Raw genomic sequence first — 21,195 nt, 5'->3', positions numbered from 1 at the left:
TATTGAATCTAAAATGAAAAAAAAAATATGGACAACTAAGGTAACTTATTTATTTGACAACTGCTGATTAATATTTTTTTATACAAAAATTTAATTTTCGACTCCTCCTTTGCTAAATTCCTATATCGTCCTTGTGCATAACTACATGAAGCCAAAGTTTCCACTTCTCATGTTTTCCCACGTATCTTAAGTTTTTTATGTAATTATCAGGGGCGGAGTCTCATCCAACTAAAGTAAGACAATGACCCACCCAAACTTTAAATTTTCTTCATAAATTATGTATAAATTTTAGTTTAGCCTCGTTTATAAATTTTATTTTATTTTAATTTTTTGCCCCTCCCTAAAATTTAATCTAGCCCCGACCCTATAATCATCGCTTAATCCAGTTTATAACTAAACTTTCTAAACATGCAAGTTCTCCTATCAAAAGAGATGGACTAGATTATTTTCATAGAGGTAATTTGTGATTTCTATTCTTTAGACAGATGTGCAATATTCATGTAACTTAAGAGCGAAGTCATAAATGTTGATAACTTTGATTCTGAAAGTGTTCCCCACACTCGTCAAGAAGGAGGTATTTACCAAAAGTCTTTGTATCTATTGAATTAACTTACTACCTTTCAGAACAAACATATAACGGTATTGTATGAATTTTTTACAGATACACACGACGAGGATAACAATATTAATCATGTGCAGCTACCAAACCAACTTCCTGATGAAGGTCGGTTTCATTGATATCTATAAAGAGATCATTTCCCATTTTCCATCAGTATAAATAATACACAACTCTGATACCAATCTATATAAAGCAGAGCAAATGGATGAGAACCATAATACTACAAACGTGATTCCGGTAGGTAAATTTTTATCATAATTTACTTATTTCCTTCTTTAACTAACATACATATTAACTTATCACTATAATATTTCAGCTCCAGCTTATCTAGACTTTGGGAACCCAACATATCAGTGCCAGCATTGTGGCGCCATTTTTTGGTATGAAGAGAGTATCGACAAACACTTTAATGTTGTTAATCCAAAATTTACGTTATGTTTTCACTTTTCACCAAGGTCAAGTTCAATTGCCTCTTTTACAACAACCGCCTAACACACTTGATGATCTATTCCTTGGTGATAGTGCTAAGGCCACTACAAGAAAAGTATATTTTTCGACGCTAAAAATCGAAGACTATCTCTTCCGTTGATATTTTTCGACGGCTTGCTGTCGATATTATTAAAAAAATAATTAAAAATAAAATATTAAAATCGACAGCAAAGTCGTCGATTTTTTTGGTAATCCTTTAACCATCTTCTCATTATCGACACATTGTCGACGAGTTGTAGGCGGAAAATACTTTTATTTTAAAATCGACGAATGTAGCGTCTATTTTATTATTTAAAATATCGACACATTTTGTCGTCGATAAATTTAAACGGTCTTAATCACTTCTTAAAATTAAATGGATGGTACAGATTTAATGTATAAAATCGATGGCTAAGACGTCGTTTTTTTCAAATTAAAATCGACGGGTAAGTTGTCGATTTTTATAAATAAAATAAATTTTCCCCCCTCACTCCCCGCGTTTCCTTCATTTCCCCAAATTCACCATTTCAATTTTCACCAACCCTTATTTTACCCCTGAATTCACCTCACATACTTCAACCTTCCTTCTCCATCGCCGCCGCGCCGCCGTCGCTCCGCCGTCGCATCAGGATGATCTCTCCCTCCTCCTTCGCCTCTCCTCCGATGATCTCCATAAAGAATCAGGTTTTCCTTCTCTCTCTCTCTCTCTCTCTCTCTATCAATTTCAAATCATAAATTCACTTTAACTTTTTCTTTGTCTCGTGTTTTAGAATTTGTAAATAGAGGAGCTTCGAACATTGATTCCTAAAGGCTTTGAAGTAATTGGAGTGCTTGCTTACAGAGCCGGCGCCGATGCTCAAGCAGCAGTTCATGCTGCTCGCAAACTGAGGAAGCTTCTATATAGTGAAGAGGAAGGGGATAATCGACCGGTGATCGGAACAGTCGCCGCCGGTTCTGGCGAGCTGAAATTTTTCGTGTCAGAGAGTGGAAAATTGAATAGCCTCGAAGAGGTTGATTCAGTTGTTGAAGAAGAACATTCAGAGAAATGTGTGGGAGAATGGTTGCTTGATTCGTTGTGAGCTTTCGATCAAGTTGCCAGTATATTATCCTCTCAAGAATACGAGTGGTTAGTTTTTTCAATTTTTTGTTTCTTCTAATATCTAAGTGTTCGTTTGGATTGGTGTTAATTTTGCTTTGCATGTTCTGCTGGGGTTGTATTTTGAAATTAACTTCAATCAATTCATTGTTTTTATATTGCCATGTAATGAAGCAATCTAGGGATTGGAAATTGGGGTTTGTGAGCTAGTAGCGTTAATTGATAATACTTTGATGATGGAAGTTATAGAGCACAGGACTTATGAGATGCTATCACAAGGGAGATAGAAATGAAGCAATATATGTTCTGTAATTTGGCATGGATAGGATATTTCTTTTAACATTTACTTGTCTCTTTTAGAAAATACTATCACAACACTATTTTGTTTGTTGTTGTTAAGTTTCATAGAAGAATTTACATATTCTATCTCCAGACTTTTCGTGTTTATCGTTATGATCTTATCATGCATCTCTGTTATATGAAATATTTTGCTATCTACAGTTAAAGTTAGGAGATTCTTCAAAATCCGAAGCTGAATTCCAGGACCTGTGCTAATCAAACCATAAGCCATTGCAAGTTTTTCACTGTGATAATTTACTGCACTCTCTTTTTCCTCCATATCTATGTTCTTCAGAACAACAGATACATTTGAAGTGTATCCAGCATGTTCTAGCTTTTCTCTCATCTCAGCAATCATTTCATAAATCTTTGGTGTTTCTGGGTGTTTTCTATCTCCCGTTACAAATTCATGAATCATTCTATGCACTTCAATGGAGCTAAAACCTGGTTCTTTATGAATCCCTGCATCCTTCATAGCTCTTCTTATATCAGCAATATTTTCCCATCTGTTTGATGCAGCATAGATGTTTGACATTAGGACATTATATCCACATTTTTTGGATTCTAATGATAGAAACTGTTTTGCAGCCCATTCAACAAGGTTCACATTTTTGTGAATTTTGCAAGCAGCAAGAAAAGATCTCAATACGGCCGAGTTTGGCCTCATAAGCATGTCCTTAATTAGTTCTTGAGCTTCTTCGAGTGATCCTGCTCGACCGAGAAGGTCTACCATACATCCATAGTATTCAATCTTTGGGACCAAACTGAATTCATTAACCATTATGCAAAACAGCCTCTTCCCTTCTTGAACCAATCCGGCATGGCTACAAGCATGAAGAACTGCAATGAATGTTATGTCATTAGGGATAACTCCTAGTGCTTCCATTTCAGCAAAGAGTTCCAATGCTGAATTACCATGACCATGCATTGCAAAACCAGATATCATGGCATTCCACATAGAAATATCTCGGTCGTTGGCCTTGATGAATAGTCCATAAGCTGTATCTATGTCTCCACACTTAGAATACATGTCCACCAAAGAAGTTTTCAGAATCATATCTGCTTTGGTTCCTTGTTTGTCTAAGTAAGAATGTATCCACTTACCCATTTTAAGTGATCCAGATTTTGCACATAGCGAAAGGAGGCACACCATGGTTATCTCATTTGGTTTAATTCCACATCCAGTCATCTGAGCAAATATATCAAATGCCTCATTTATATAATTAGCTTTTGCATAAGCCAAAATCATGGCACTATACATCATTAAATCTTTGTTCTTGGTGCTATGATTGAAAACAGATCTTGCGCTACTTACATCGCTGCATTTGCCATACATATCAAGAAAATGTTATGGGGGTAAGTGCTATTTTGCTCTGTGTCTCAATGTAATTTTTCTCTAATTTATCTGAAAATATTATGGTTTATGCAGTTTCTGGGGGAAGTGTTTCTCTTGTTCAAGGTTCCTATGAATACTTTCATTATCTTCAGGATGGTTTTAATGATTCGGTAATTTCCATATTTCTGCTCCCCAATGGTTTTGAAATTACATGTCTTCTTTTTCATGTTGGTCTTTATTGCAATGACATATCCAAATACACTCCATTTGTAATTACTGAGTAACTGGTTTTAAATTATCAGACAAAGATAATTTGGTTTTATTAAATGTGTATATGCTTATGTTCTTAATTATTAGTCTATTAATTCATTTGTATATAGGGCAGAATAATGTGCAGCTTATACTTATAACATAATAATCTATGTAAACTTTCTTAACATGTGAGAATTTGATAGTTGACTCATTAAACTCATCTCTCTCATTCCCATCATCTTCAGACTCATCAGAATTTGTAGGTTTAGAATTTGAATTACATACAAGAAATCCAAGAAGAAAGCCACTTGGCCAAGTCATAGATCCCATAGTACTCTTAACTTTAGGGAGTAGTGCTTTTGGTTTAGGTACCAAAAGCCTCATGTTCATACTTTGGCATGCCAATGAAATCACATAATGATTATGTTTCCCCATGATAGTGGAACTAGACAATATTGTTGTGGAAATAGACTGAGCAGCAACATGATTTATCTGTGATTTCTCAGGGGACAAGCTGAAGGAACATGAATTTGATGTTCCTGTTTCTTGAGGCCTAACTCCATAGATGCTGCTACTCATAAGAATCTGATGAGCATGGCCTTTGAGCATAACATCATTTATTGAGTATAAGCTCATTGATGAACAGCAAACACTCATCTCTTATTACCATTGAGTTGAGCTTTGTTTTGGACATATTTAAATTTGGTGCAGTTTTACAGTGAAAATATATGGGAAATGTTGTGATTTGGTTTCAGATACATGAAGAGGCTAGGAAGTTTGCATATCAAACAGGGGTTAAGGTGGTTGTTACTTATGGCGGAGCTCCAATAAACCATCAGGTTTCTTTTCAATTGTTTATCTTTTTTTGGTTCTCTGTTCTCTTTTACCCAGGATTAGTTATGCTACTATTGATGCTATTTTTGATAGATGCTTTAATTTTTGTCGTAGTTGCTCCATTGAATGATCTATGTTCTCCACCTAATGAGATAGGGTATGAGTATTTATGAACTACAGTTTCTTTGAAAATGTGAAGATGTGCTAATTAGCCATAAATTACCAATCATAGTTTGAGAGTATCTGGAAATTTTATAAACATGTCACTGTAGCTGGTGTGCTTTTGTTCTTGCTGTAAATTTGGATGAATTGATCCAATTTGTAGGCTAGAGTCTAGATGCTGTATAGCCCATAATGTAATCGAGTGGTGAAGTCAATCAAGGTCAATTAAATACTTATTTAAGTATGTCAACAAGGGAACTGATCGCATTACAGCTTCTTTCTATTAAAAAAGGAGATGAAACTTCAGCCACTACTATTAATGAAGTTAAAAAATTTTATGATTGTCAATACATTTCTCCATGTGAATCTGCTTGGAGGATATTTGCATTTGACATCCACTATAGAAGACCATCAGTTGAACGATTAAGTTTTCACTTGCCTGATGAACATACAATTCTTTTTTAGGAGGATGATGCATTACAAACTATTGTTGATAAAGCAACTGTCAGAGAATAAATCTTTATGGCTTAGTTTAAAGCTAACAAAGAATATACTGCTGCAAGAGAATTAACTTACAATGATTTTCCAATAAATTTTGTTTGGAAGCCATCTCTTAGGATTTGGGAGCCAAGAAAATGTTATTCTGTTATTGGGAGATTATTCTTTGTTCCTCCATCATCTGGAGAATTATACTACCTAAGAATGTTATTGAACATTGTAAAGGGCCCTGAAAGAACTGAAGATTGATGGTTTAGAAGTTATAGTAAACTCTCGTTGCAAGTATAGTTACTAAACCAAGCAATCAACCTTTCTTACAAAAGTTTTGGTTGTCACGAGTAACAAACCCCTTTTTAAATTGATAACCGAGTATTTAAACCTCGGGTCGTCTTCTCAAGGAATTGCAGGGAGGTATGTTCTTATTATTGGTTATGAGTCTTGTAAATTTGGGGTTTTGAAAGTAAGGAAGCAGTATGTTGAATGATAATAAGAATAAAATAAATAACTATAAAATAGACTCTTGGTAAGGTATGAAAACTGGAAGTCCTATCCTAGTTATCCTTATCAATTATAATGAGAATTGGATTTTTCTCCCACTTTGTTAACCTCTAACTATGAAGGTAAGTTAAGTGGATGAATTAATTCTGATTCCTCAAGTCCTAGTCTTTCCTTGGGAAAAGTCAGAGTTATTGGAACTCGAATTAATTCTTAAAGAATTCCAATTTTCAATCAACAATGAGTTTGATAACTCAAGTGTTTCCAATGACTCAATCAAAGCCAAAAGGGAAAAATCTAAATTATTTATATAAATAAAAGAAAGCAATCATAATTTTGAAATACCTCAAATTATATTAAATAAAGAAATCCAGTCTAACATGGAGTTCATAGCCAATTAGGCAAAATAACTAACACAAGCATTAAAGCATCTGAAAGTAAAAGAGAAATATAAAATAAAAGGAATATTGAACCTGTGACTGAAGATGAGTTGAACTAAACTAATAGAAATCCTAAAATCCTAATCCTAAGAGAGAGGAGAGAACCTCTCTCTCTAAAAACTACATCTAAATCTTAAAATTGTGAATATGAAAGCTTGTCCTTATGAATGGATGCATTCCCCCACTTTATAGCCTCTATTCTGTGTTTTTTGAGCCGAGAAATGGGTCAGAAACAGCCCAGAAATCGCTGGAGAAGAAATCTGCCACGCTGATTTTCGAAACTGCGATGTGGCCGCGTGGAGCACGCGTTCGCATCTCCTAGCGTCAGGGAAACTATAGCATATTATATATCAAATCGAAGCCCCGGACGTTAGCTTTCCAACGTAACTGGAACCGCGTCGTTTGGACCTCTGTAGCTAAAGTTATAGCCGTTTGAGTGCAAAGAGGTCAGGCTGGACAGCTTAGCAATTTCTCCAACTTCTTGTATTCATTCCACTTTTGCATGCTTCCTTTCCATCCTCTGAGCCATTCCTGCCCTGTAATCTCTGAAATCACTTAACACACATATCAAGGCATCTAATGGTAATAAGAGAGGATTAAACATAGGGAACTTAAGGCCAAAGAAGCATGTTTTCAATCAAAGCACATAATTAGGAAGGCAATTGTAAAACCATGCAAATAGTATGAATAAGTGGGTAAAGAGTTGATAAAATCTACTCAATTGAGCACAAAATAAACCATAAAATAGTGGTTTATCAACTTTCCCACACTTAAACATTAGCATGTCCTCATGCTAAGCTCAAAAGAAGCTATAAAGGAGTGAAGAGGAATGATAGAATGTATGAAATGCAACTACATGCAAAATGTTTCTACCTACTTAGTTAAAAGTAAATCAAATTCCCCAAGAATATACATAAATCAGATTTTACTAATTCAAATCATACAATAAAGGACAAATAAACTTGTAAGAAGATAGCTCATGAAAGCAGGGAACATAGAATCAAGCACTGAACCCTTACTGGTAGTGTATATCACTCTAACTCTCAAGTGTCTAGGGTTAATCACTCTACTCTTCTCTAGTCATACTTTCTAAACTTTGTTCTTCATCTAACCAATCAACAGAAATTTAATGTACCAATGCAAACATCATGAGGTCTTTTCAAGGTTGTAATGGGGCTAAGGTAAGGGTGAGGGCATATATATATAAGGCTAAGTGAGCTAACAAAGTGAATCCTTGATTAGTCTAAGATCTCACCTAACATATACATACTTTATATAATTTAAAAATACTTTACCTAGCTACCCAAATTTTTCCCACTTTTGTATTACATGCTCATGTATCAAACTTATTTTTGAATTTTGTCCCATGTGCATTGATTCTTTTTATTTTGCATTTGGGGTAATATTATTTTTCTTCTTTTTTCTTTTCTTTTTTTTTTTTGTATCCCCTTATTTAATTACTTAATAATTTTTTTAATGCACATGGTAATTTAATTATTTTGATTTCACATGAGCATGCTTTCCAAATTTTCAAATAACTTATTTACTTTAAATTCCCTACTTTTTCATATCATCCCATATTCCCATAAAATTCCCCACACTTAAATTATACACAATATCTATCTTAAGCTAACCAAGGATTCAACTTGAGATTTTTATTTTGTTTTTCTGCTTAAGGCTAGTAATGTGGTTTATAGAACAAGAGGGGATTAAAAAGCTCAAGGGGGTTAACAAGGGTGATGTAAAAGGTAGGCTTATTTGAGATAAGTGAGCTAATAACAAATAATGGTCTCAATCATATGCAAGCATGTAAATACACTAAATAATGGATATATAGAATGGAACAAAGCAAAGATTGCAATTATAGAGAAGAAAACACACAAGAATAAAATATTTATGGTTAAATAATATAACCATGTAAATAAGCTCAAAATCTCACAGGTTGTGTGTTCTTAGCTATAATTCATGTTCCAAATACAACTTCAAACAAGTTTAACACAAAAAATTTTTTCAATTTAAATTAGTGAAATACTATAAAAATTTCTTGAAAAAGAAAATATCACTTCAACCAAGTAGTAACTAAATGCATAAAATCAAACAAACATGCAATTAAACATGTAAATGCAACAACTAATAAGAAAAATAAACTATTGGTGTTGAGATAGAAGAGTAACTAACCCATGGAGATCGGTATCGACCTTCCCACACTTAAAGATTGCACCGTCCTCGGTGCATGCTAAGATGTGTAAGTGGACGGGTTGCTTCAACTGACGCTTTTCTTCAAGGATTGTGCAGATGGACTTGTTTGTCTCCCCATATAAACGTCTTCCGGTTCTCTTCCTGGTGGCCATCCTGAAAGAAAAAGGGAAGAAAGGTAACCCAATAATAAAGATAAGAAAATAAATAAAGTATGGTTGGGTTAATGCCAAATGATAAGGGTCTCATTTACATGGAAGCTTCAACATGTATGTGAGAAAATAATATAAGCACATGGCATACTAGTGGTGCAAAATTTGCAACAAAGGAGAGGAAAATGTGGGTAATGCAAGATAGTATAAGTTCATATCAATACAAGAGAAGTACAAGTATCATAAAAGATTAGCATTGATTTAAATAATGTTACCCAATCAGAATAAAACAAGTCATAAGCACTAAGATAATACCAGAAAAGATATAACGGTTGAATAAGAACATTTGAACACCAATGGTAAAATAATAAATTTAGAAAAGAAAATAAAAATATACAAAATTAAAATGCAATGAATGAAAGTATACAAAAAATAAAATAAAATAAAAGATAAGAAGAATGAGAAGGGAAAGAAATAAAGTAAGAAAGAAAGAAGAAAGAAGAAAAGATAGAAGAAATTAGGATTGGGGAAGAAAAGATAAGATAATTGGCTGATCTGGATAAGCTGTGCGGCGCAAGTGACGCGAACGCGTGGGGGACACGGTCGCGTGACTTGCACTTAAATTAATCGACGCGGTCGCGTCGGTCACGCGGTCGCGTCGGTCACGCGGTCGCGTCGGTCACGCGGTCGCGTGACATAGTTTATGCTACTGGCACGAGGGCAGCCTCGCGCTCGCACAACTCTCTATTCAAAACTGAGTATTGCCAAAATCCAGGATGACGCGATCGCGTGGGGCATGCGATCACGTGAGTGGCCATTATGAGGATATGATGCGGTCGCGTCGGTCACGCGTCCGCGTGGTAAGGTGTGTGCGTCTAGCGCCAGTCCAGCATCACTCCAGCTCATCTTTCGGCCATGCACCCTTTTGTCGTCGATTTTCAGGTCACGTGGTCGCGTGGGTGACGCGGTCGCGTGGGAGGCCAATGTTCCCACCTGACGCGGACGCGTCAGCGACGCGGTCGCGTGGGGAAAATTATGCTAAAGGCGCGCCTCCAGCCACACTCTCGCGTGACTTTCTGTTCGTTTTCTTTTCTTCCCATTGCACTGGTGACGCGGATGCGTCAGCGACGCTGCCTCGTTGCGTTGCGTGCTTTTTTTTTAATCTGAAAAGATGCAGAATGCAGTGTTAATATGAATGTGATGCAAAACTCCAGGTTCAATATAATAAAATAAAATAAAACTCAAAAACAAATAAAACTAAATAAAATTGAAAAAAAAAAGAACGATCATACCATGGTGGGTTGTCTCCCACCTAACACTTTTAGTTAGAGTCCTTAAGTTGGACATTTGGTGAGCTCCCTGTTATAGTGGCTTATGCTTGTATTCATCCAGGAATCTCCACCAATGTTTGTGGTTCCAATGGCCTCCGGGGTCCCAAACTAGGCACAGAAACCCTTCAAGTAAGTTAAAGCAAGTGACAAGGCCCCAAGAGTGTTGATTGTTGGAATGAATTCCGGGGTCCCAAACCTTGCTTTTGCACCCGTCTTCAAGTTGATTATCATGATTCCATCCGGGAGGTTCAGCTTTAGAATTCTCACTGAAGCATCCAAACAACTTCCTAGACCCATTCAATTGAGCTTTACACCAACCTTTGCGTTTAAACTTAAAGCTTCTAACCATAATGAACCTTGCAGGACAGTTCTTACCACTGACCATCTTCCTCTTACTCTTAATGCCAGAAAGAGTTCTAAGTTGACCATCCGTCTCTAGTAGCCCATATTTAAGTGGAATTAGAAAGCTAAGGGATATGAATTTTACCCACTTGAATGTTGTGAAGGATGATGGCAACTTAGGGGGAGGGGTCTCCAATAACTTTGGCAAGGTGATTTCAAGCTCCACTCCCTTGTGCTCTTTGACAACTTCCACCTCTTTGCAAGCTTCTTCAATTTCAACCTCTTCCTCTTGGTAGCTTTCTTCCAATTCAATCTTTTCTTCATTACTTACCAAGGGCATGGGAGGCTGTGCTTTTTCTTCTTTACTATCTATCTCTTGACCAACCTCTTCCAAGTCTTCAACTATGATATGTCCTGGAGGTTGTACACCCTCCTTAACATCAAATGCAACTGTCTTGGAAGGAGGTTCTATGTCTTGACTTTCCCATGGAGGTTCAGCATCTCCCAAGTCTTCAACCACTTCTTCTTCTTCTTCGATAATTACAGCTTCCTCCACTTGTTCCAGTACAAAGTCATGCTCCGTACTGTCCACTGGAGTTTCTAATATCTTCTTCATGCTACGTTCTTCATTAGATTGCCCACATGAAGCCATGGGGGTTCCTTGAGTGTCCGAACGTCAGGAAGCTAATTGATTTATTGCTTGATTCAATTGATGAAGTGTGGCATTAAATTTTTCACATGTTTCCTTGAGTTGCTCCGTTGATGCTTGGGGTGATGGATACGGACATGATGCATAGGGAGGTGGTGGGTCTTGGGAGTAATTGGGTTGGAATTGGGGTGGTTCTATATATGGTTCATATGGTTCATAAGGTGGTTGGTATGGTGGATGAGGGATAGGGTCATATGGAGGTGAATGGTGGAAAGGGGCTTGTGAGTATGGTGGTCCAAAGTTATGTTGAGGAGAGGGTTTATAGGCATATGATGGTGGTTGTTAATAGTCCATTGGAGGGGGTTGTTGCCATGAGGGTCGATCAAATCCTTGTGGCTCCTCCCATCTTTGATTGTTCCAACCTTGATGCCTGTTCTCATTGTAATTTCCTCTTTCTGCAACATAATTGTAACCAGACTCATAGCCAAAGGGGTGAGAGTTCATAGTAGCAAATAAAAATTAAAAACGAAAATAAAAATAATTTTAAATTAAAAGGTTATTTAAATTTTGAATTTGAAAATTAAATTTTGAAATTCGAATTTTGAAATTTGAATTTTAAATTTTTGAAATTTGAATTTTGAAACCTGAAATTTGAAATTTGAAAATTTTTAAATTTGAATTTTGAAATTTGATTTTTGAAATAAGATAAGATAAAAATAAAAATCTGAAAATTTTTTTAATGCAAATTTTGAAAATTTCAATTAAAATAAAGAGAAAAGATATTTTTGAATTAAATGAGGAAAGAGAAAAACAATAAAATGACACCAAACTTAAAAATTTTTAGATCAAAACGAAGAAAACAATTAAGAACAACTTGAAGGTCAAGATGAACACGAAGAACAACTTGAAGATCAAAATGAACACCAAGAAAAAAATTTTCTTTTTTGAAAAATTTTTAATAACTAAATAAAAACCAATGACCTCTTAATTTACGAAAAAGAAAAAATAAAAACAAAAATAAAAACAAATAAACAAGTAAAAAGTAAATATTTACAATAACTAATAATAAGGCACACGTTTGCAATCCCCCGGCAACGGCGCCATTTTGAAAGAACTGAAGATTGATGGTTTAGAAGTTATAGTAAACTCTCATTGCAAGTATAGTTACTAAACCAAGCAATCAACCTTTCTTACAAAAGTTTTGGTTGTCACGAGTAACAAACCCCTTTTTAAATTGATAACCGAGTATTTAAACATCGGGTCATCTTCTCAAGGAATTGCAGGGAGGTATGTTCTTATTATTGGTTATGAGTCTTGTAAATTGGGGGTTTTGAAAGTAAGGAAGCAGTATGTTGAATGATAATAAGAATAAAATAAATAACTATAAGATAGACTCTTGGCAAGGTATGAAAACTGGAAGTCCTATCCTGGTTATCCTTATCAATTGTAATGAGAATTGGATTTTTCTCCCACTTTGTTAACCTCTAACTATGAAGGTATGTTAAGTGGATGAATTAATTCTGATTCCTCAAGTCCTAGTCTTTCCTTGGGAAAAGTCAGAGTTATTGGAACTCGAATTAATTCTTAAAGAATTTTAATTTTCAATCAACAATGAGTTTGATAACTCAAGTGTCTCCAATGACTCAATCAAAGCCAAAAGGGAAAAATCTAAATTATTTATATAAATAAAAGAAAGCAATCATAATTATAAAATACCTCAAATTATATTAAATAAAGAAATCCAGTCTAACATGGAGTTTATAGCCAATTAGGCAACATAACTAATACAAGCATTAAAGCATCTGAAAGTAAAAGAGAAATATAAAATAAAAGGAATATTGAACCTGTGACTGAAGATGAGTTGAACTAAACTAATAGAAATCCTAAAATCCTAATCCTAAGAGAGAGGAGAGAACCTCTCTCTCTAAAAACTACATCTAAATCCTAAAATTGTGAATATGAAAGCTTGTCCTTATGAATGGATGCATTCTCCCACTTTATAGCCTCTAATCTGTGTTTTTTGGGCCGAGAACTGGGTCAGAAACAGCCCAGAAATCGCTGGAGAAGAAATCTGCAACGCTGATTTTCGGAACTGCGACGCGGCCGTGTGGAGCACGCATTCGTGTCACCTAGCGTCAAAGAAACTATAACATATTATATATCAAATCGAAGCCTCGGACGTTAGCTTTCCAACACAACTGGAACCGCGTCGTTTGGACCTCTGTAGCTAAAGTTATAGCCGTTTGAGTGCAAAGAGGTCAGGCTGGACAGCTTAGCAATTTCTCCAACTTCTTGTATTCCTTCCACTTTTGCATGCTTCCTTTCCATCCTCTGAGCCATTCCTGCCCTGTAATCTCTGAAATCACTTAACACACATATCAAGGCATCTAATGGTAATAAGAGAGGATTAAACATAGGAAACTTAAGGCCAAAGAAGCATGTTTTCAATCAAAGCACATAATTAGGAAGGCAAATGTAAAACCATGCAAATAGTATGAATAAGTGGGTAAAGAGTTGATAAAATCCACTCAATTGAGCACAAGATAAACCATAAAATAGTGATTTATCAGGCCCCAAAAGTTATAGAGATCTTAGAACCTACAATAATGTTGTATATTCATCGTTTTGAGATGCATGTTATGTCCGAAGTTTATTGGATGATGATCAGGAATATATTGATGTTATCAAAGAAGCAAGTCATTAGGGTTTTAGAATATTATTTGCGTAAGCTATTTGTCACACTACTATGGACACATTCATTGATTAAATTGGAAGTAGTTTGGCAAAAATGCTGGAGTCTCTTATCAAATGGAATACAACATGAACATGGAAAATATGTTTTTCCTACCAAGTTCACTCTCATGCTCTCCTTTTCGGTTTTCAATTTATTTTACATATTCTAAGATTAAGTTTAAATGGATATTTATTCAATTTTTCAAATTTTCCTTCGTATTGTGACCTAAAAGGTTTTTATTACTCGATATCGACAACAAAAAAGTTTACACACTTAGTCTTATAGTTTCTTACATACAATTGATTTTCAACATGTAGATTTGGTTGTATCAGAACCTGAATTGCTGCAACTTACTCTTCTTGACATTGAGAAAATTTTAAATAGAAATGGAAAGTCACTTCGAGAATTTTCAACAATGTTATTTCCTGATGTAGATGACACTCAGTTCACAATAGAAGAAGCCTCTCAAAATAAGTTAATATTAGATGAGCTTCATTATGATCATGCACTGTTAGTTGAACAACACAATAAGTTTTTATCGCAGATGAACACAGACCAAAAGCATGTTTATGACAAAATAATAACAGCTGTCACATCAAATTTGTAAGACCAAAAACTTTTGAGAAATCTTATTATGAGCTGATTTCAAGTTTATTTATTATTAGATATTTTATTTTCAAAAATTATTAAATTGAGAATAATTAAATCAAGTTTTGATAATTAAAATAAAGATTTTATGTAATTTCATAATTATTGAGTTATTTTATATATTTAAATTATAACATTAGTAGTTATGAAATAATAAGAATTTTATATGATTTGGACTAAATAATTAATATTTAAAATATTAATACTACTGTTTTGGAAAATAATTTGTAAAATTGATGAACAAATAGTATTTCTATACATTATTATTGTTGGATTAAAATTTATTTCTAATTACTATATTATCCCTATTTTTATTTAAAATTACTAAACTAACCCTAACCCTAATTTTCACACACACTCACCTCACCAAAACCCTTGACCCAGTCGCCGAAACCCTAACCCAGTTACCCTTCCCCAAACCCAGTAGCATACACCAAACAGGGGAAATAGAGAGGGGAAATGGGAAGAGGAGGAAGGAGAAGAGAAGAGAGGAACGAGTGACTGCCTGTCGTCACTGTCGTCATCCGTGCTCGCCGTCGCACCACCACGTTGCCACCGAAGCTTCCTGTGACGCCATCAACCTGCTGTCAAACCATCGCCGCCGTTGTGCTATTGAGAAGAGAGAGCTCGCGCCGCACCTCCGTCATTGTTGACCCATCGAAGCTAGCGCGAGAGAAGAGGAGGAAGGGACGCTGTCCTGCGCCGTCGCTGTCGCGCCTGGGTGCTGCTACTGCGAGCTCATGTTGCCGCGTCGCCGTGCCATCATCACACCATGGATCTACTCTGTTCTCGAGCTGAGCTAAGGAAGAAGAGACGAACACGACGGGGAGGAATGAGTGAGCCGCGCTGGTGCTTTTGGGGTCTCACCGCCGCCGTCCCTATTGTGGCTGGTGTCGTCACCGGAGAACCACCATCACGGAAGCCACCTGCGTCACCGCTGGAGGAGGGGGAACTCACCAGATGCTGCCATAACCACCATTGCAGAATGCATACAGAGGTGAGGAAAGAAGCATCCTCTGCCACTGCCACGGTTGCTGGTGAGTCATGCATTGCCCTTCGAGTCGGAGAAAGCATCAGTCTTCTTGTTCTGGTTCTGATTCTTTTATTCTTGGAACTGTAACGCTTTAAACTCTGCTCTATTTTCATCTTGTTCCTCTATTTTCTTCTTGGCTTAATTATAGGATTATGATTACTATTTTAGTTGCTGCTGGTTTACCGTTCATAAAAGGCATAATTGATGCTGAGGTTGTTGTTGTTCTTGCTCCGAAAGAACTGATGTCAACGTTGCTGCCGCTAGTTCTAAATCCTATTACATTGATTCTGGTCTGCCCTTCTCCTTAGTTCTGACCTATTGGCACGTTCTGTTTTGTCACTTTTAATTGCCATGTTCTTGTTTTAATTCAATTCTGGTCTTTGATTTGTTTTGAATCTTCCAGAGTTATGTTTGCTTTTGATTCTTATCCAATTTGAATCCTTGTCTTGCTACAACTATCGTCACTGCCATAAGAGATTGACAATGCTGCTATCTCGGTTGAACTTGTTGAGTGGTTAGTAGTGGCCTAGCCAGCTGTCTCGCCGTAATTTCACCTCCGGTTTCTTTTAGTTGCGACCTCGAGGTAGGGGCCTTTTCAGAAAACCACATTTTATGAATTAGAATTATTATATATGGATATTTACATGAGAAAATTTATCTTTGAGTGATTGTATAAGTCTTATGTAATTGTTGGTTGTCTTGGATGAATATGAATGCTTGATTGGGTGGGTTATTGTTCGGTTTCGTGAAACGGACAGTTCTTGAAATGCTTTTTTAAAGTTAATTTGTAAAAGCTTTGAAATCGAGTTTATTCTGTTAGAAATTGATTTGAATTTGATTTGGTGTTCTTGAAATCTGAACATGATACACCTTTGGAAACAGCTTGATTTTAAATTGATTTGGTTTTGAACCCCTTGAAGAGGGTTGCGGAATGGTTTAGTTGGGACCCGGAAAGGGTGGCAAAGTCCAAGTTTTAGGGGAGGTTCTGTCGAAATTTCTATAAGATCCGGGACTTTAATTGGAAACGTTATTCGAAAAATTATGAATTTAAGGCCTTTACTATTTCACTTGGAGAATTGTGAATTTAAGACTTTTATTTTCTTCACTTGAATTATTTATGAAAGTGATAAAATTATGTTTTGAAAAGAATCTTGGAAAAGAGGATTATGCCTTAGCTTTGTTTCCTAAGAAAATCACTATATTTTGGGGCGCAAGTCATTTGGAAGAGAATTATGTTTTTAAGGCTGTTTAAGGGGTGGAAGGAGTTTAGGTTTCCTTGGTTTTGACTTAAACACGGTTTATGTTGTTTGAATTTGACTTAAAAGTTTTAGTTATAGAAGTTTTAGTGACTTTGAAAGAACTTGGATTTCGATTTACAAATTTCAATTTTCGACGTTTTAGGGAAGGTTTAAAGTATTCTTTGAATTCTGGTCTAACAAAACTAAAATGATTTCCGAGCCGTTGGAAACGTTTCAGATTTTTAAACATGGGGTTGAAATTGGTTTTTGTATAGGCAAAGGAAAAGACTTTGAAAATGTGGTTGGAGTAATTGATTACACGGCTTAGCCTGGCTTAGATTCTATTCTTATTACTCAAATCAGGAAGCCAATGTTTTAAATATTTTGAACGAATTTGAGGAAATGAGTTATGTTATTCTCCCCTAAAACCTTGAGACTTTGCTGAGGAACCTTTGTCACCAAATCCTATTTAAAGATGACTGATTTTGAATCTCTCAGAAAAGACTTTTGATTTGGTGTGGTTTTTGAAATGTTGTGGAAAGATGTTGAGGAATGTGATTTTTTTTAAAAAGAGAAATTTACGTTTGAGGAAAAGTGGCTTGTGAGCCTGTAACGATTTGAGAAATGGAGAGTTTAAAGCTAAGGCTGGAAGGAATTGATTTTGATTTCTAAGAAAAGAAATTTGACAAAAAGTGATTTATGGCTTGAATGATGATTTTATGAATTTGATGATGTTGGATAGTGGAAGTGCTATTATGTTATGAGCCGGAATGGTTGTATATGATAATGAATTACTGCTGATTGTGGAATATTTTATGAGCCGGAATGGCTGTAAATGATAATGAATTATGGCTGATTGTGGAGTATGTTATGAGTCGGATGGCTAGGTATGAATATGAATGATTTTGAGCTGATAAAGTGATTGTTGCACTTCTCATTATCTGAGATACGAGTGTCCCTGTGTGAAAGCAGAGGCTAGCCACCACGTGTTCCAGGTTGAGACTCGATACTCTGCTGACCCTATGTTGTAAGTGTGACCAGACACTGTGAAAGCTCCAGATGAGCTCGGCCCCGTGAATATACACCAGTGAGGGTGTTGGATGTGAATTATGATTATGATTGTGAATAACTCGAGTTGGGGATGCACGACAGAGGGACAGTCCAATGGTTAGCTACCAGGACTTGTCGGGTTGGCTTTATAACCGACAGATGAGACTCATCAGCCACTAGGACAGGCATTCATCATATGCATCTATGTGACATTGTTTGGGTGTGCATATTGTACTTGGTTTGCCTTTGTGATTACTTGTGATTAACTGCTAATTGTTCTACTTGTAGTAACTGTTTGTTTGTGCTTGAAATTTCCTATTTGTGTTTGCGACTGAGACTCTATTGGACTGTGGTGATTGGTTGTTGTTTGGGTTGTCTGGGTCTAGAGCCGTGGTTGATTATGAGGTGGGCCGAAGGCCATGTCTGGTTGATGTTTCTGGTTTGGAAAAGTATGAAAAACTAATTTGGTACAGTATAGATAAACCTTTTGAAAGGCTTTTGAATTTTTAAGAAATGAATAGTTCCTCTTTTGGAAAAGATTTCAGATTTTTCTTTTATAGTAAACCTTTGCTTTTGAAAAGATGCATAAGGCGGTTATTAATCACTGTAACAATCTTATCTCGCGTATCCCATTATAGTAATTCTGCAACCCTATAGTGAGAACCCGTTCGAGGATGATGTTCTCACTCCCCTACAGGTCTTTCCTTTTCAGGTTACGGACGACGAAGTTCGAAAGAGCTTATTTCTTTTCTGTTAGATGATATTTCTGTTTTGTTTTAGTATTTTTGTTCCCTCGCCTCTATCTTTATACATTCTATAAGAGGGATAGGAATTGTATTAGCTAATGCTTGTAAAACTATTAATATGTACACGTATATATATATGTATTTTTTGTGAGTTTTGTAAGTGGTATTATATGTATGGATGTATATTACTCATCGAAAAGTATTGTTGGAGCGGTTATACGGTTTAAAGTTTTAAACAGGTTTATACTTTAGTACTAAATATTTTAAGAGTTGTCGTAATACCCGAGCTATCAGAGTGGCGCAGCTGGAAGCGTGACATTTTGATAGTTAGGGTGTTACAAAATTCCAATGGGGTACTCTTCTTATAAGGTTATGGAGGTACAGGAAAAACTTTTGTTTGAAAGACTCTTTCCGCTACTCTTAGATCAAATGGTGAAATCGTGTTAACTATTCCTTCAAGTGTTATAGCATTGCTTTTGTTACCTGGTGGAAGAACCACACACATTCTAGATTTGCAATTCCTCTTACTCCAGATGAATGTGCGATAAAACAAGGAAGTCCGTTAGCTGGATTAATTTCAATAACGAAACTTATTATTTGGGATGAAGCTCCTATGATGAATCGGTTTTGTTTTAAGGCACTAGATAGAACAATGAGGGACTTATTGCGTCATACCAATGATGCAAGTTTGCATTTATCGTTTGGAGGAAAAAAAATTGTCTTTGGAGGAGATTTCAGGTAGATTCTTCTAGTCATAACAAAGGGTTCTAGATAAGAAATTGTTGACACATCAATTAAATCATCTTATTTGTGGAAAGAATGTCAAATTTTAAATTTGACTCAAAATATGCATTTAAACTCGATACATGAGGATCACAGTGTTGAGGAATTGAAAGAATTTGCAAGTTGGATTCTTGCCATAGGAGATGATAACCTAGGAGACCCGGATGATGGTTGCAGTATGATAGCCATTCCACCAGAGTTGTTAATTAGAGAATTTAATGATCCAAGTGAAGCAATAGTTCGAGGTATTTTACTTAAATAATTTTTGTAATCTATAACATCTCCAAGGTCGAGCTATTTTAACCCCTTACCAATAATGTTGTTTAAGAGGTTAATAATTATATGCTTTCTTTAAATGGAATGAAATGAAAATATATGTGAGTTCTAACTCCACATGCTTTAAAGATGGAGCTAACAACACGTTTGAAAGCATACACACAGCGGAATTTTCAGCAACCATTAAATCATCCAGCTTCCCCAGTCATGAGCTACAACTTAAATAAGCCTATCCTGTGATGCTTATACGAAATATTGATCATTTAGCGAATCTTTGTAATGGAACTAGATTGATTGTCACAAGACTTGAAAATAAAGTTATTGAAGCTGAAGTTTTGTCAGGAAAAAAACTGGTGAAAAAGTTTTCATACCAAGAATGACTCTAATCCCATCTGATGCAAGATTTCCTTTTAAGTTTCAATGCAAAGAATTTCCCTTGATGGTTTCATATGCCATCATAATAAACAAGAATCAAGGACAATCTTCGAATCATGTAGGATTACTTCTTAAACAACCAGTGTTCATGCATGGATAACTTTATGAGGTAGTTTCACGGATTACCAACAAAAGTAGATTAAAAATTGTAATATCCCATGAGAAATCCAATAACTCAACCGAAACACAAAATGTGGTATACCAAGAAATTATTAGAAATCTTTCAAATGATACCGATATGCACTACTCTACCATTATGATTATCATTTTGCTATTACTGTTAAAATTGCTATTATATTCCTATCGCAACTACTGTGACTTAAAAGAATATATTTTTCCACAGCCACAACAAAAAAATATGGTTAAAATGGCGGGTTTTTTGGGTATTTACAATGGTTTGAACCCCCATTATTACCAGAAATGATGGTTTCAGAAAGCAATGTAAGGGCACCATTCTGGTTATTACGACAATTTTCTGAAAATTGCCACAATTTCTTGGGTTAAAACGGCGTTTTCGGATAGGTTAAAACAACATTCAAACCGCTATTATTTTCAAATAAAATGGCATTTTTTGTTTGGTTAAAACGACATTTATGAACCACTATTTTTACCTTGGCAGAGTGGCATTTTTGGTTAGTTAAAATGGCATTTGAAACAGCCTTTTTTCCGGATTAAAACGGCATTTTTGGTTGGTTAAAATGACATTTTGAACCGCCATTTTTATCTTGACAGTGGCATTTTTATTGGTTAAAATGACGTTTGAAACTGTCATTTTTACCGAGTTAAAATGGCATTTCATGTTTAAAATGGCAGTTACAAGCCGCGGTTTTTACCGGGTAAAAGTGATATTTTTTTTCGTTTAGAAAGGTAGTTTTAACCGTTGTTTTTACTGTATTAAACAAATAATTTTTTTGTATACAATTTCACAATAACAAGAAATCATAACCCATAAACAAAATATTACGTAATTCATAAATAAAGTATTAAACATAATATATAATTTTTTAGTAATTGAAAATCAAAAGTAATAACTCCAATACAAA

At 35.5% G+C, this 21,195-nt stretch overlaps 3 protein-coding genes across 6 annotated transcripts; 1 reads left to right on the top strand and 2 right to left on the bottom strand.

The window, feature by feature from the left end:
• On the bottom strand, positions 2,527–3,858 carry LOC107607628 (pentatricopeptide repeat-containing protein At1g08070, chloroplastic-like). Its single transcript, XM_016309558.2, has one exon. The coding sequence runs from the start codon at positions 3,856–3,858 to the stop codon at positions 2,527–2,529; it is 1,332 nt and encodes a 443-aa protein (XP_016165044.2).
• LOC107607627 lies at positions 4,225–4,767 on the bottom strand. The gene has a single exon (XM_016309557.1). The coding sequence runs from the start codon at positions 4,765–4,767 to the stop codon at positions 4,225–4,227; it is 543 nt and encodes a 180-aa protein (XP_016165043.1).
• LOC110264332 lies at positions 14,963–18,890 on the top strand. Of its 4 annotated transcripts, none has more exons than XR_002350324.1 (3): positions 14,963–15,628; positions 15,793–16,207; positions 18,610–18,890. XR_002350324.1 is itself a non-coding variant. In XM_021106219.1 (3 exons), exons 1-3 carry the CDS (start codon positions 15,364–15,366, stop codon positions 16,043–16,045), a joined length of 405 nt encoding a protein of 134 aa, XP_020961878.1. In that variant the 5' UTR covers positions 14,963–15,363; the 3' UTR covers positions 16,046–16,255. The 4 variants fall into 4 exon arrangements, 3 of the variants coding, with proteins under 3 accessions (XP_020961878.1, XP_020961879.1, XP_020961880.1); XM_021106219.1 differs by lacking the exon at positions 18,610–18,890 and having other exon boundaries at positions 15,793–15,914; positions 16,028–16,255; XM_021106220.1 differs by lacking the exon at positions 18,610–18,890 and having other exon boundaries at positions 14,963–15,707; positions 15,793–16,255.

The sequence above is a fragment of the Arachis ipaensis genome, chromosome B07, assembly GCF_000816755.2.
Source record: "Arachis ipaensis cultivar K30076 chromosome B07, Araip1.1, whole genome shotgun sequence".
In the NCBI taxonomy this organism is placed as follows: Eukaryota; Viridiplantae; Streptophyta; class Magnoliopsida; order Fabales; family Fabaceae; genus Arachis; species Arachis ipaensis.
The sequence above is the reverse complement of the archived record's forward strand: the minus strand, read 5'-3'. Positions and strand labels throughout refer to the sequence as shown.

What these genes read in the sequence shown, in the direction of transcription:
- LOC107607628 (XM_016309558.2), bottom strand. Translation starts at nt 3,858, where the DNA reads ATGTATGGCAAATGCAGCGATGTAAGTAGCGCAAGATCTGTTTTCAAT.
- LOC110264332 (XM_021106219.1), top strand. Translation starts at nt 15,364, where the DNA reads ATGGATCTACTCTGTTCTCGAGCTGAGCTAAGGAAGAAGAGACGAACA. An exon ending in TGCCACTGCCACGGTTGCTG is followed by an intron (nt 15,629 to 15,792) that starts GTGAGTCATGCA and finishes TTACTATTTTAG; the next exon opens with TTGCTGCTGGTTTACCGTTC.
- LOC107607627 (XM_016309557.1), bottom strand. Translation starts at nt 4,767, where the DNA reads ATGAGTGTTTGCTGTTCATCAATGAGCTTATACTCAATAAATGATGTT.